Genomic DNA, 15761 nt, shown 5'->3' on the forward strand with positions numbered 1-15761 from the left:
TGCTGGAATCAAAGGCATGCATCACCATGTCCGGCTATTAATTGGATTTTAATGTGTTTCTCACTTAGTCTAACTTTAAGCATTTCTTGAGCTTATTTAGACTTAAGCATCTTAACATTGTAGACCCTAGTCCCACTAGGAATGGGTTAAGAGCCCTTAGAGGGGAGTCACATGATGCTTGAAAGGACAGAACCCTGGACCTTAGGATGTATGGGTCTCCAGGAAGTGTCTGAGAATCTCTCATAAGAAGAAACCATCAGAAGCTAGGACAATGATATAGCAGCAAGCACAAGAGTCCCCATTGTTTTGGACACTGCTAGATCTTCCTGGTTCTGATGGGTCTCTGAGGTGGGGGATGGGCATACCTGACACCAACTTTAGTGGTATTTCTTTATCAGTTAGATACCTATAAAAATAATAGCTAACATTTGTTTTTTATACCATGTGCCAGACTGGACTCTTATATTATCTCACTTAATCTTCAACCCTATAAAGTAAGTAGCATTATTACCTGTTTTACAGATGCAGAAACTAATGTCAACCCTAGATTATCCCTAGTTCCCCCTTGTCCTGGACATACTTCAGAACTGATTAAAAATATATATACCACTGAAGTTGTTGTAAAGCACCCCCACACTCACACACCTTACAGGCCAGAAAGTGTCTATTTTTCTTATGTGACAAGCCGGTACCTCTAAACATATGATTTTGTGTGTCCTTTCTGACATGGGTACAAAGAGTTGAGAAAGGAGACCATCGTGGTCAGCCTCATCTGTGGCCTCCAGCAGACACTTCACAGAGTCACCTAAATAGGGAGATTGAAGGTAGGACACTAACAAAGTCCACTCCTGAAGGGACGATAGGGCCTGGGCAGCCTCCTCTGCTCCAGTGATCTCCTGGTCCCTGTCTTTCCATGGACCGTGGAGGGGTCCTCATGGCTACTCTTCTTAAAGAGCTGGGGGAAGCCTAAAACTGTGCTCCTTTACAGACAGTCTGTGTAGCAGCAGAAGTGGGAAGAGGCTGTGGGTCTTCCTCAGACAGCCTCCATCTTCATACTATGTTAAGGGGTGGCTAAGGCAAGAGGATTGCTCTGAGTTCAAAGCCAGTTGGGCTACACTGTCAGTCAGGATTACCTAGTGAGATGCTATTGCAAAAAAAAACAAAAAACAAAATGAAAGACAAAAGTCCTTCCTCAGCTGGCCCTCAGAGTGGGCCCTGTGACTGGAAGTGTTTTTCCTTAGTCTCTGTGCCTTGAGAGGTAAGCTTTGCTAATGTTGAAGACCTCCTGCCCAGCAGGGCCTCTCACCCTGCCTCCCTCTGGACCTTTAAACCTGAATCCCAAGTCTGTTTTCACACCAGCACACCCTCTTGTGGGGCTGTAGTGCAAATTCGAGATGAAGACAAGAAGCAGGCATGGCCTTAGGCTCCCTCCCTCCACTTTGCCTGTCCTAGCCCAGGAGAATTTGACTAGTCCAAACTAGGACTGAAATGTGGTACAGTGCTGTCTAATTTACAAAAATGGGAAAAAAGACTTTTAATTTATTACCACGGAGACCCCAACCAGTCACAGGCAGCCCATTTTCCTAGCGGGAATACTAGTAACCGTCTCTGGACCTCTTAAGCACCAGACATTGCCGCAAGCACTTTTATTAGTTCATCTGAGCCTCACTACATTCTCTATGTGTGGCAGAGTTAATCCTTCCTTCTCTTTTCTAGATGAGAACATTAGTATTCAATGAAGTTCACAGTAGGAGACTGTATATGTAGTCCTTAGGGACTCAGGCTCTGGAGCCTGCCCACCAGGGTTTGCCATACTGATTCTGCAGCTTAGCAGTTGTGTGATAAAACCTCCAAGACTCAGTTTCTTCCCTTGTAAAATGAGGATGATGGCAATGTCTTCTTCCAAAGAGGCCGTGAAGATCCGTGACTTAGTGTATGGCATGTCCCTGGCACAGAGAAGGCTCAGTAAGAGTGAGCATTGTGACTGAAGAGCAGGCCCGACCTCAGCTAGCGACTGCTGGAGGAGGAATGTGAAGCAGGTGTGCAGCTGTTAAGGCTCACAGGCTGATCCACTATGTAGTACCACCTCCCTATGAGCGTACCTCACTTCACCTCCCAAAAGTTCTAGGTCCTCAAGATCCCTAGTTCTCACTGATATGGGATGACAAGTGTCTCCTCAGAAGAGCCACTGATTCCTGAAGGAGTTACAACAAGCAGAGAAGTTTCTGGAACTGCTGGCAAGAGCCAGTCAACTGTCTGGGCCTTTCTCCTCAGAGGAAAGCATTTAAGTCCCCTGCCTGGTTTGGTGCTTGCAGGGAGGGTGGTATTCTTTCTGTCTGTCCTTCTGGGAGCCTTGCTGATCCTGATGAAAGCTGTATTCCAGAAACTCAGATACCCCCAACATGGCAAATGATATGACTTCAGGAAATGTTTAAATTTTTTTTATTTATTTATTTTTATTTTATGTATATGAGTGTTTTGCCTGCATGTATATAAGTGCACCACATGTATATAAGTGTACCACATATGTGCAGTGCCTGTGGAGGCCAGAAGAGGGCATCAGATCCCCTGGAACTGAAATTGTAGACATTTATTAGCTGCCATGTTGGTGCTGGGAACCAAACCAAGGTCCTCTGCAAGAGCAGCCAGCGCTCCTAATTGCCAAGCCATCCTATCATAACTCCAGTTCCAGGGTATCTGACGCCCTCTTCTGGCCTCCATGGGCGTTGCATGACATGGGTGCACTTAGATACATTCAGGTAAAGCATTCATACACATGAAAAATAAAAACAAACAAAAAACTCTTTTAGTCATTTGTTCTGAGAAGCTTTTCTCAAACGCTAGCACATGCAACGGAGGGCCAGAACACAAAAGGTCACAGAGAGCCAAAGTGTAGAGAATAAGAGTCTGCAATGTGTGGATCCTTGGTCAGGACTCCCATATTAAACTCCACCCGGGGCAGAAGAGGAGGTTGGAAAGATTGTAAGGGCCAGGGAGGAGGTGCGTGACCATATGGAAATAGTGTCTTACAGGCTCCTGGGACCTTGCTCATATGAACCTACAGCAATGGTGTCAGAATGTACAAGACCCATGCAAACTCAAGTAGACAAAAACCCAGCATAGAACTGTAGAAATGGGCAGGAGGCCCCAACCTTAGCCAAAGAATCATTGGCAGCTGATTACTGCTGGGTGAGGAAGAGCTGATCTTCTTAAAGTGAGGGAGTCTAGACAGCTGACTAGACCTCAGTAGATGAACTTGCACCAAGGGACGTCTTGACTCAATAGGCCTCAACACAAATGATAGAATGCATGAATTCCAGTGGGGGGAGCTATGGGAGGGTACAAATGGGAAGGGAGTATAAAGATGATTAAGATGTTCTGTATGAAATAGACAAAAACTCAATTTAAAAAATTATTTAAAAAAAGTGTGCCCCCTCTCCACTCCATCTCTTCTCCTAATCTTCCCTTTGGCTTTTACCACCCAGTGACTATTGTTCCCCATGGTTACTGAGCAGAGATTTGCTTTTGCTCATTGTTCTTTATTGTTTAGAAGAATTTCAGACTTACTCTTCAAAAAATATGGTTGCAACTTTTCAATTTTGCAGATTTATATTTTAAAATATACAGATAGTTAACAAGTTATCCTGACCATTTGTGACTTAAACCGAGATTGCTTTCTCACAGATCTGTAGCCAGAAGTCTGAAATCAAGATATTAACAGGAGGATGCTTCTTCCGAACATTCTAGGGAACAATTCCAAGCTTCTGGAGCCTTCAGGCATTCTTTGGTTTCGAGAAGTAATTCCAATTGCTGCCTGTGGTTTTTTTCTGTCTTCTCTCTCTTAAAAAGACATGTATCATTAGAATTAGGGGCCATTCTAATCCAGGATGATCTCATTTCAAGCTCTTTAACTTATATCTGTCAAGACTGTTTTCAAATAAATCTACCTTTGCCGTGAGCAATAGGGTGTGGACCAGAGACACAGACCCATGCTTCCACCTAAGAGCAGACTGAGATTTTTTTTTTTCAGAGACCTCCACTCAAGAGAAGCTGGGATTTTTAATTTCACTAAAGAAAAGAATTTCTGTACCAGATAGTTTGAAGCAGAGTTGAATTTTATTGAGATTTTGGGACAATGAGATGGCTCAACGGGTAAAAGCACAAGCCTGATAATCTAAATTTGATCCCTGGACCCCATGGTAGGAGGAGAGATCTGGCTTCCAAAAGTTGTCTTCTAACCTCCACACACACACACACACACACACACACACACACACACACACACAAATAAAATACAGAGATTTTAACATAGACTTAATCACGGTGGTAGAGGGTAGTTTAATAGAAAAAGAGGACCTCAGAAGAATAAAACACATCCAAGAGTTTGGATGTGAGCTTCTCAAGGGAGAGTTGCCCTTAAGTATGTTAGTAGAAGACCTACAGACCCTTTGGGGGATCTCAAGTTAAACCTCAAAGGATTGCTACATTTTCCCCCTTCTTCCTCTCTTTTATTTTTTAAATTAACTTACACATTAACAGGTTTCATTATGACCTTTTCATACATATGTCCTTGAGTTGACCCTTCTGTGCTGGATAGCCTTAGTTGTCAACTTGACACACCTAGTTAGAGGGAGTCTCAACTGAGGAATTGTCTTCATTGGATTGGCCTGTGGCCATGTCTATGGGGCATTGATTGAGTGATATGGGAGAGCCCAGCTCACTGTGGGAAGTGCCACCCCTGGGCAGGTGGTCCTGTATTGTATAAGAAAGCAGGCTGTGGACAGGCCAGAGGAGCAAGCCAGTAAGCAGCATTCCTCTATGGTCTGTGCTCCAGGTTCCTGCCCTGAGTTCCTACCTTGGGCTCCCTCAGTGATGAACTGTAACTCAGGAGATGTAAGAGAAAATAAACCCTTTCTGGGGGCTGGAGAGATTGCTCAGTGGTTAAGAACACTGGCTGCTATTGCAGAAGACCTGGGTTCAAATCCCAGAACCCACATCTATAACTCCAGTCCCAGGGAATCCAACAGCCTCTTCTGACCTCCAAGGGCATTGCATGACATGGCCATACACACATACACATAAAATAAAAATAACAAATAAAAATTTAAAAAAACCCTTTCTTCCCCAAGTAGGTATTGTTCAGAGTGTTTTATCACAGCAGTTTAAAGCAAACTAGAACAAAAATTGGTACAAAAGACTAGGTTATTGCAGTGACAGCCCTGACCCAGTTGTTTTGGGAGGATTGTGGAAATGTTTAGAACTTTGAATTGGAAAAGCCATTGAGTGCTTAGAGTTTAGTGAGCTGTTGCTGTGGAACTTGCAGCAGTAATGCTGAAAGAGGTATAGATGATGGAGGCCTGAATGAAGATGCTTCAGAGGGAAGTAAAGATTATCAGGGCTGTTTGTATGATATTTTGAATTGAGAATCTGAGGTTTCCGTCCAATGGGGCTGAAGAATCAGTTGTAATTAAGAACTGTCCAGAACGTGAAACCTGCTTTAATGGAACAATTGATGCTGGTTAGCTGGGGTTGGAAAATCAGCTTTAAGTAACAAGAGACCAGCATTATTGTGGTAAAATCTTCTAGGGAGTATTTCCTCAGGGTCAGCATACAGAAGCTGTGGTCCAGAGGGGGCCTAAGCCTCCATCTCAAACTGGAAGCAGGACTTGGTAATGTGTAAGAGTATCCTGCATGGTTCTGGTGTTGAAATTGTGAAGGGGTCACAGAGAGCTGCTGAGGCTTGGCTCTCTGAGAGGCCGGGAAAGGCAATTGGTGAAAGTGCAACCTCAGTTGCAATGAAGACCCCAGGACTGAAGGGGTCATCAAGAGAATCTGAGGCTTTGCAGTCTGAGAGACCAGAAGAGCTCTTAGTGAAGATGCACCCTTAGTTTCAATAGAGACCCCAACATATCTGAACTGCCAGGAACAGGAGACGGCCACCAAGGGCAGCAGCAGGTCTGGAGTGGAACCAGGTTAAGCCTCCCAGACAAGCTGTGTGTGCTATGGATGGCAGAGCCAGGTAAGTGGAGCTTCCCAAGTCCTTTGGAGTCCAGAAGACTGTGTGTGAATCCCAGATGTCCAGCATTGAGTTACTTTGCTGGACAATGCTTTTGCTTAAATGTGCCCAATTCTTCCCTTTTGAAATAAAACAGGATCCCACAGTTGAAAGGCTTTTAAAATAGACTATGTATGAACTTTTAAAGCATTTGGAGTTTTAAAGTTGTATTGTTTTATGTTATGATATTAATATTAACATGTCTTGGGGATAGGAAATGGAAAGCTGTGATTTAAAAATAGTGTTTGCGTCAAGTTAACAAAGGGTCAATTATGCTAGAATCGCTTTAGTGATCTGCTTATGGGGAACCTTAATTGAGGAATTTCCTCCATTGCACTGTTCTGTGGCCATGTCTGTGGGGCATTTTCTTGATTGAATGATATGGGAGAGCCCAGCTCACTGTGGGAGGTGCCACCCTTGGGCAGGCGGTCCTGTATTGTATAAGAAAGCAGGCTGTGGACAGGCCAGAGGAACAAGCCAGTAAGCAACATTCCTTCATGGTCTGTGCTCCCGGTTCCTGTCCTGAGTTCCTGCCTTGGATTCTGTTGATGATGGACTGTGCTTGTAAAGCCAAATAAACCTTTTACTCCTTAAGTTGGTTTTGATCACAGCAATATGAAAGCAAACTAGAACACTTTCTTACCTGCTCCTCTCACCTCTCCCTCTGCCAACCCTGTTCGCCTGAACCCTTCTCTCTTTTGCCTCTTTTTTGATAAATGAGATAAGGTGCCTTCAGAGGTGACTTTGGTAAGGACTGCAATCTGGTAAGATAAAACCATGTGTTACAAGGATGCACAAGGGGGTTAGGACATTTTACTTAAGTGGGATTTCTTGTGAGATTCAAGAAAATTGCAGTTTACAGCTGGAAAGGGAGAAAGGCCATATATATTTACCACTTAAGCACAATTTTTTGCTACTTCAACATTCTTGTTTGAAATATCCCTATATAAAGGGTATTGTTGTCTCTGTGTAGCAAGCTTCACAGAAAATGTTCATTGTATTTGGAATTCTTGACCCTAGCCGTTGAGAAGCTTCAACCAAACTTGGGAATGAGTTATAGAAACCAGAAGCTCCCCAAGACAAATGTCACACCCTAACCCACTGTTGAGAGCCACTTCCCTATCTCAGGCCTGATGGACTACCACAGCTGCCAGGATGTCTCTCTGCTGGCCTTGCTCCACCGTCATCAACCTAGCCACAACCAGCTAAACAGTTTGTTCTGCAACTCCAGGAAAAGGGCCCAAGGAAACTTCAACCTAGATTTCAGAGCTCCACGTGTGCCTTTATTTTTCTAGCCATGTATAACTCAGCACCACCCCCTCACACCTTTGCACAGCTTGCCAGTCTGTGGAGAAGCTGTGTCACCTTAGTTGAAGAAATCCTGTGCAGGATGCTGAAGGTCTGGCTCTGGTCTTCTACCTAAACTTTATTCTTTCTCTGTCCTTCTAAATTTAACAACGAGGAGTTCCTTTCCCTTTGCATGTTCCCTTAAATTTATGTGTTTCCCTGCACACAGTCACCACCTGGATGTGAATTTAAAGCATTTTTCTTTTGACAGGATTAGTACACTTAGTGCAGGTTACTCGGCATAAATTAAAACGGGGCCACAGTAGGCACTCAAGAATTCTTGTTTAAATGACCTTTTGGAGTGGGTGGCATGGTGCGGTGTCTGCTGGGGTGCAGTTTTGGCCGGCATGTCAGAGGGAATCCTGGGGGTGCCCTGGCTCAGACGCGGCCACCCTAGACACAACAGTGGGGTTGCATCTAACACAATTTTTTAAAACGATTTTATTATTTTTAATTATGTGTTCACGTGCACGTGAATGCTATTGTCCACGGAAGCCACGGGTGTCGGATCACACTGGCGCTGGAGTTCCAGGAGGTTGTGAGCTGTCTGATGTGGGTGCTAGGAATAGAACTCGGAACGTCTGCAAGAGCTGCAGTAGGCACTCGTACCGCCCAGCCAGCTCTCCGGGACCTAACCACCGGAAACTTCACCTTGGTTAACTTCCAGCCTCTGCGTCCGACCACGAGGCCACTGCGCAGTCTCACCGGCAAGGTGGGCCCGCAGCCGTGCAGCTGGGCGGGTTCGCGCAGGCGCACAGGGAGTGGCGGCCTCGGGTCGTGCTCGGTGGCGCGCTCTCGCGTCCGGGACCTGAGGTGGCGGCTGCTCCGCGTGTCCTGGCCGCGCGCCGCCCCTCCTCGAGGCCGCCTGCACTGCGCCTGCGTCGGGCGACATCCTTCCTCCCCTGAGCTGCCGCCATCATGCTGCTGCCCGTGTTCACCCTGAAACTGCGCCACAAAATCAGCCCCCGCATGGTGGCCATAGGCCGCTACGACGGGACTCACCCGTGCCTGGCTGCCGCCACCCAAGCAGGCAAGGTAACGGCCCCCGCCCGACCTCCGGGGCTCCGGCCCCGCCCCCAGCCTCGTTGCCTGGCAACCGGTCGGCCGCAGCCCTCCGTCTTCTTCCTAGCCCCTAACGCTGATAGCTTCACGTTCTTAGTCTCGGTCACTGAAGACAGATCAGGGGCTTAGAAGGGGGGCGCTTGGCCAGGATTAGCAGTGATCACTCACTCCTGGGTCCTGGCCAGGACCCTGCTTGTCCATGGAATTCCCTCCACTCACACTTGGGTCTTGACAGAGAGAGAGGAAAAGACTACAAGTACCCCTACGTTAAATTCAGATTCTACTTTTGGTTCCACAACTAAAGTGTTCTTTAGGTTGTTACTATGTGCTGGATACTGGACATGGTATGAGTCACAGAGATAAAAGATATGATCAACATTCAGACTCACATTTGACACTTAGGCTAAATGTTGGGGATTCAGAGATGAGTTCAGGTCTCTACTTTTAGAAAGCATATGGTCTAGAAAGACCACAGACAAGACAAATGAAGGCCTTGAAGGAGGCATGCCCAAGATAAAGGAAAACAATGACTTCATCGGTAACATTCTAGTCGGTACAAAGTTTTATTACTTTTATTAATTTTGTCAGCATTATTGCTGCAAGGCCAAGGGTACCAGCATAGCACAGGTGTGGTGGATTCTGGCTTCATTGCCTTCTGATTTTATAATCTTTGGCAATGAACACATAGGGTCCCGTGTAAAGTGCGGAAAATATCACTAATTGTTAGCAGCAGTTAACTTTCTTTCTGGTACTCCCTTTAGCTGATGAGAAATAGTTCAGAAAGCTTCAAAGTAGTGCCTGTGACCATTCAACTAGAAAGTTCTTGGAAAGGAAACTGGATGTGGTAGCTCACACCTATAATCCCAGCACAAAAGGCTAAGGCAGGAGGATTGCCACCAGTTCAAAGCATGGTGGGCTACCTAATGAGTTCCAGGCCAGCTTGGGCTACAGAGACCAGTTTAAAAGAAAAAAAAGTGGAAGTGAGATTTGAGTACATGTTCTCTGACCCCGCATGAGTCTCAACAGCTAGCATTTGTGTAATGAGTTTTCAAGACATGTCAGTGTGTGTTGTATGCTAATTCATATTCTATGCCAGAAGTAATGGTTTATTTTCATTAAGTGGTATGATGGAGTAAAGTTCTGCACACAGATCCTAGTATGTGACGTTAGTTGTTACTATTAAGAGTTTCTGACAAGCCTGATGTGGGGGCACACACTTGTCATCCCATCTACTCAGGAGACAAGTTGGAGGCCAGCCTGGGCTATATAGTGAGACTGTCTCAAAATTAAAAAGGGGGAGGAAGCAAGATTGGGTAGAGACACCTCCTGGCAAGCCTGATGATCTGACTTCTGTCCTAGGAACCCACATGATGGAAGGAGAGAACTGACTCCTGCAAGTTGTTCTCTGACACTCGTGCGCCATAGCACATAAACACATACAAGTAATAAAAGCATAAAACTTTTTAAAAGGCCGAGGCTGTAACTGGGTGGTAGGATGCTTGCCTCTTGTACTCTGCCCTAGGTTCGGTTTCCAGTACTGCCTCAAAAGGCACTGACAAATGCTCAAAGGAAAGTCACATTCACATATGCATACTGATATGCAAAAACATGTTCACAGATGGCTGTACAGTAGCAATATAATGGGAGGAAACTATCATAGTATTACCATTACCATGGGCCAGTGGTGTTACCTTAGCCTCTAATTTGAGGCTTCATCCTGTGTTGGGCACTATTTTTTTTTTCTTTTTAAAGATCTACTTTATTATTTATGTGTGTGTCTGTGCATGTGCATGTAGTGCCTGTGGAGGCCAGAAGAGGACAGAAGCTGGAGTTACAGATGGTTGTTAGCTGTCATGTGGGTGCTGAGCGCTGAACCTGGGTCCTCTGCAAGATCAGCCACTCTTAACTCCTGAGCCATAACTCCAGCCTGGGCTTGGTTCCTTTTTTTTTTTTTTTTTTTTTAAAAAAAAACATGATTCTTAACTCTGCAGATGCTATGGTGAATGTGGCAAGTTTCACCTCTTTGGAGCTTACATTTGAGAGAGTGTCAGACATTTAATGGAATATATACATGATGTATTACAATATAAGACACATATGCTGTAAACACATACAATATATACATACTAATTATATACATATTATATCTGTTCAGAAGCGAAAAGAGCAGGAAGGAGATTGTTGGCAGTTTGCTGCTTTAGACAGGGTGATTGGACAGACTTCTAATAACATTTGACCAGAGGCTGGAAGGAAATGAGGAAACAGCTGCACAGAGATGTGACTAAGTTCTTTGTACACAGTGGGATCAGTTAAGTGTAGAGGTACAAACTAGAACACACAGAGGCTGTGGTTGGCAGTGGAATGGGCGAGGCCAGGAGGTAGCCAGGGGCCTTGTTACTCTTGTTTATTTCTTGTTCTGTTCTCTCCGAGAATGATCTGTGATTGCCTTACTTTCAGCCTCAAACGAGTGAGTTTATTAAGATTGAGCATGTAGCAAGCAAAAATAAAGATAAAAACCAGTTAGTGGACAGCAGGTAGGAGCAGAGAGAGCAAACATGAACTCAGGTGCTTTTACCATTCTGCAGAAGTGACTGGAGAAGCCTGAGTGAGAGAACAAACAAAAGTAACACCACTGAATCCAGCACTTAGAACACCCAGCAGCAGCAGTTCCTGGGGCCACCCTGCTGCCACAGTCTGCTGGAGTTCCCATTTTGGAGAGTCTCACTCAGAATGTCTCCACGGATGAACCTGTGGCTTCTCATTCCCACCGCAGGCATTTTTATACCATGGGATCAGCAACCTTTGTTGGAAATGGTTCACCTTCGAGGTGTTCTTGCATGCAGTGTTTAATACCCTTTGCTATCTGCTGTTTTTCTTTCTCTCTGCCACAGAGTTAGGGGCCCCAGTTGCCCAGGACGGAGTTTTGGAGGAGACTTGGGATAAGCTTACTGATGTCCGAGACAAGGGAAGATCTCCTCGACCCTAGAGCCAGCTTCTCCATAAGCTTGAACAGCATATGACAGTTCAGTCTAATTTTATATTACATTTCTTCTTATTTATTTAGTTTGAGTGGTGTTGGGAATTGAACAAGGACCTCACATATGCTGTGTGTGCTTTATCACTGAGTAACGTTCTCAGCCCAAGACCTTGATTTTTATACTACATTGGGAAGCCACCAAGGGTTTTGATAAGTGAGTGATGTGATTTGCTGTATGTTTTAGATAAAGGATAATGAGTTTGGTATGCAGAGGATGCTGGAAGGTGAGTTACAGGAGTGGAAGCAAGGACTCAGGCCGAGGTTTCTTGGGAAGCATTTATGGTAGCGTGACCTAGAACAGGAGACACTTGATTCTAGGACTCTTCCTTTTGTTTTTATTTGAGATTTGGATTTGTGTAGCGTAGGCTAGCCTATAACTCACTGGGTAGCCCAGGCTGACCTCAAACTTATGGCAGTCCTCCTGTCTCTGTTTTCTGAGTACTGGATTATAGGCAGGGGCTACCATGCCATGCTTAGGGCTGTTTCTGAAAACAGAAGGGGAGAAAAGAGAGAGAGGCAGGAGGAACACTGCAAGTTTGAGGCCAGCCTGCTCTACACAGAGTGAAATGCCAGGGAGACCTGTATAGGGAGATTTTTTCTCAAAAATACCATATCCTTCTTCTCCCCACCCCCCAATCTGAAAAGTTGTCTTACACTCCATGTATATGTGAGTATACCATGTTTGTGCAATGCCCACAGAGGCCAGAAGAGGGTGTTGGAGCTCCTGGAACTGGAGGGGAACTTAAGCATTGTTGTTAGCTGCCATGTGGTTGTTAGGAGCCAAATCAAGTCTTATATAAGAACAGCCAGTGCTCTTAACCACTGAGTCATCTGTCTAGCCCCTAATAAGTTGCCTTTTATCTTGTTACTTGAGAAATTGGTGCACTGACAGGACTGCTAGGCAGGTGAAGCACTTGCTGCTAATCCTGGCAACCTGAGTTTAATCCCCAGGACTCATATAGTAAAAAGAGAAAACTGACTTTAAGTTTTTCTCTGATTTCCACACAAAAAAATTTAAAAAGTTGGCAGCATTTTATGACTCAAATAACACATAAATATATTCTTTAAAGACAAACTTTCAAACTGGCTGTGGTGCATATGCCAGTACACTTGGGAAGCAGAGACAGGAGGGTCACCACACATTTGACCCTGGCCTGGGCTGTATGAGGCCATGTGTCAAAACAAAACAAAGCAAAAAAGAAAACTAACCTCCTAACTGCCCCCCTCCCCCAAATCAGACCAAAACAAAACTGATAGATAAAAAGTAGCCATATGGTGAATAGGGTTGATCAGGAGAAAGGAGAGTTTATTAGCAAAGGAACACATGCGGTAGATTCCCTTCGGGGCAGGGAAAATGTCTGCCTGGGTTGTGAGCTGGGGTCTTTTAAAAAGGGAGGCTTCTGCTGCTTGCAGAAGGTGGGAAGATGTATTTTTTTAAGGTTGGGGGTGGGGGGAGAGCAGGACTGTTGAAACCTGTCCTCTTTAGAGATCAAAGGGGAGGCCTGCTGTGTTGGCCAAACAGTGGAGAAAAGTCTGCTTTTCTTGACTTCAAAGACCAGGGTGCTTATCAACTCAGTTCCCTTTTCTCAGGAGCTTGAGAAGTCCTTGAGACCCTGTTGGTGAGGGGGCGGGGCTATCTGAACCTTAACAACCGGAATCCTAGCTCTCAGGAGGCAGAGGCAGAGGCAGAGGCAGAGGCAGACATCTACATAGTGAGTTCTGGGCTAGCCAGGGATATATAGTGAGACCTTGTCTCAAAAAAAGGGAAAGTGAAAAAGGGCTGGGGATACAGCTCACTGGTGCACAGTGCTTGCCTAGCATGGGCTGGCCCTGGAAACAGGGTTAAAACAGAAGAAAAATTCCTGGGTGAGGGCTGAGGTTTAGTCTGATCACTGCTTCCTGCACCTCTGGAGGCAGAGCTTTGTTGTCACATCTGTCAGACCCTGACTCTGCCCTGACAAGGTATTTTAGAAAGCAGTTTCTTTGTTGTTGTTGTTGTTGTTGTTTTAAAAAAAACATGCTTTATGACAACATAATTTACTTGTTAAATGACACTGTGATAGAATAATTTGATATAGCTTTAAACAGGAGATGAAATAGAAATATTTCTGGTTATAAAATCCCTCCCCCACAGAACAAATTTAAAAAATCATTTTTTGAGATAGGTCATTGCAATCGATGTAGTCAGTGACTAGTCATGTCTAATTCCTGTTGCATTGATGGTCAATGGAATTAAAAAGAAAGCTGTACTTTCATCATCGCTGCCTCAAAGGTTTAACACTTAAGATTCTTTTGTAGTGCTAAAATGGTTTTTGCTACTTCAACACGCAAGTTAAATTCACATGTCCACTGCCACCACACAAAATTAACAGAGTTAAAATGAAAAAGAAGTTATCTTTATACCCTCTTTCATGACTCAGGTCCTTTTGCCTCTACACATCCTTCCTCATCACCTAATATTACCTTCTCTTGGTCTTCTGTCTAAATTTTAGACTATACATACCCCACTTATACCTGTTTACATATATACATTATAGGCTAGGGTCCACATATGAGGGAGAAGTGATGCAGGTTTTTTTCCTTCTGTGTAAGGATCACCTCAATTAATTGTCTCTCAGAAGGACAAAGGGGTTTCCTGAGAAATGAACACTGATATTGTATGTTGGGGCCTTTTTTCCTCTCACCACAGAGCTGGGGGAATCAGTTGATTTAGTGTCACCAGCACCCCTCTGCTAGGACAGATGCTGTCAACTATAACTAGTTCTTTGGAAGGAGTCTGAAAAGTAGCCATCCGGGATGCCCATTTGGCATGTGACTGACCATGGCTTTGTTTTTTGTTTTGCCTGGAAGGACAGGTAGGCCTCCCTGTGGGGTGCTCTGTGTGTGGAGGGCAGGAGAGAAACAGAAGTCTGACTCCTGGGATTCTTGTTGCTCTTGGTGGAAACTTGACTCTGCATTCCAGACTTTGGGGTGCAGGAGGTACTTCCCTTCCTGTGCTTTCTCAACATCCAATTCCCAGAAGACTTTAAGAATGTTTTTGTTGGGGCTGGAGAGATGGCTCATCAGTTAAGAGCACTAACTGCTCTTGCAGAGGACCTGGTTTTGATTCCCAGCACCCACATGGTGACTAAGAACCTTCCTTAGCTCTAATTCCAGGACACGGGTGCACTCACATGCAGGCGATACACTTGTACACATAAAAAAATGAATTTTTTTGTTCACAGCTGTTATAAAGCTGAAGGGCAATGTGGTGGCTCCTGCAGGTCCTAGTCTGGGGCATACCAGGCTTCTTTTAACCCTGTCACTTACAGTTGTGAGACTTTGGGAAGGGTCTTAACCCTCTGACTCATATTAGTCAGATCAAGTGCAGTTTTTTTCTAAGAGCTTGTAAAGTATAATGGACAAGAGCATGAAGCAGTATTCAGCAGCTACATACTTTTTCCTCATGGTTCTAATTTTTTTGGATATATAATTTATTTTAGGCTGTGGTGTGTGTGTGTGTGTGTGTGTGTGTGTGTGTGTGTGCCACAGAATGCATGTGGGGGTCAGAAGACGACTTGTAGGAATCAGTTCTCTCCTTCCACTTTGTGGGTCCTGGGGATCAAACTCAGGTCATCAGGCTTGGTGGCAGGCACTTTACCTACTGAGCCATCTTGCTGGCCCTGGTTTTTTTGTTTTTGTTTTTTTATTCTCCAATATATTCTGTTAAATAAATTATGTAGGTAATAATTTAAAATCAATACCATATACTAAAGGGATGAAATATTTTAAATTAGTAAATTTCTAACTAGGGCTCAAGGATATCTGGTGTCATGTTTTCCATTTCTTTTCTTTACTGGCCCCTCAGATTTCTTTTTTTTTTTTAGGTAATAAAAATTTCCCCAATGAGGAGACTGAAGAGGTAGTTTAAGAGTGCTGGCTGCTTGGGAGGGGAGTTCAGTTCCCTGCACCCACATTGGTGGCTCACAACTGCCTGTAACTCCAGCTCTAGGGGATCTGGAGCCCTCTTCTGGCTTCTGTAGGCACTGCACATGCACAGAGACACATAAATAGAAATAAAAATTTAAAAAGAAATTTTCCTAATGAAATACTACAGTTATACTGGGTCTCCCCTCCCCCTTTAACTGTAGCCCTTTAGAAGCCACCAGCCATTCTGATATTTAAGGCACTCCACCCAAACCTAGTTCTCAATCTTGGGAATAAATATACTTCACCTGAGATTTAATTTTCTAATCTAACCTCATTTTCACAGATGATGCT

General features: G+C 44.5%; 1 protein-coding gene across 3 annotated transcripts in view; it reads left to right on the forward strand.

Moving 5' to 3' along the window:
* The first annotated feature begins 8174 nt into the window (after nt 1–8174).
* The window catches only part of Bbs2 (Bardet-Biedl syndrome 2), a 49293-nt gene continuing 41706 nt past the window's right edge, over nt 8175–15761 (forward strand). For all 3 annotated transcript variants that reach the window (XM_029555907.1, XM_029555908.1, XM_029555909.1), the window contains exon 1: nt 8175–8437. In XM_029555907.1, the coding sequence (XP_029411767.1) occupies nt 8321–8437 (117 nt within the window). In that variant the 5' untranslated portion in view covers nt 8175–8320. The remainder of the gene's footprint in view (nt 8438–15761) is intronic.

This window comes from Nannospalax galili, unplaced genomic scaffold (assembly GCF_000622305.1).
Source record: "Nannospalax galili isolate Female #2095 unplaced genomic scaffold, S.galili_v1.0 scaffold1007, whole genome shotgun sequence".
Classification (NCBI taxonomy): domain Eukaryota; kingdom Metazoa; phylum Chordata; class Mammalia; order Rodentia; family Spalacidae; genus Nannospalax; species Nannospalax galili.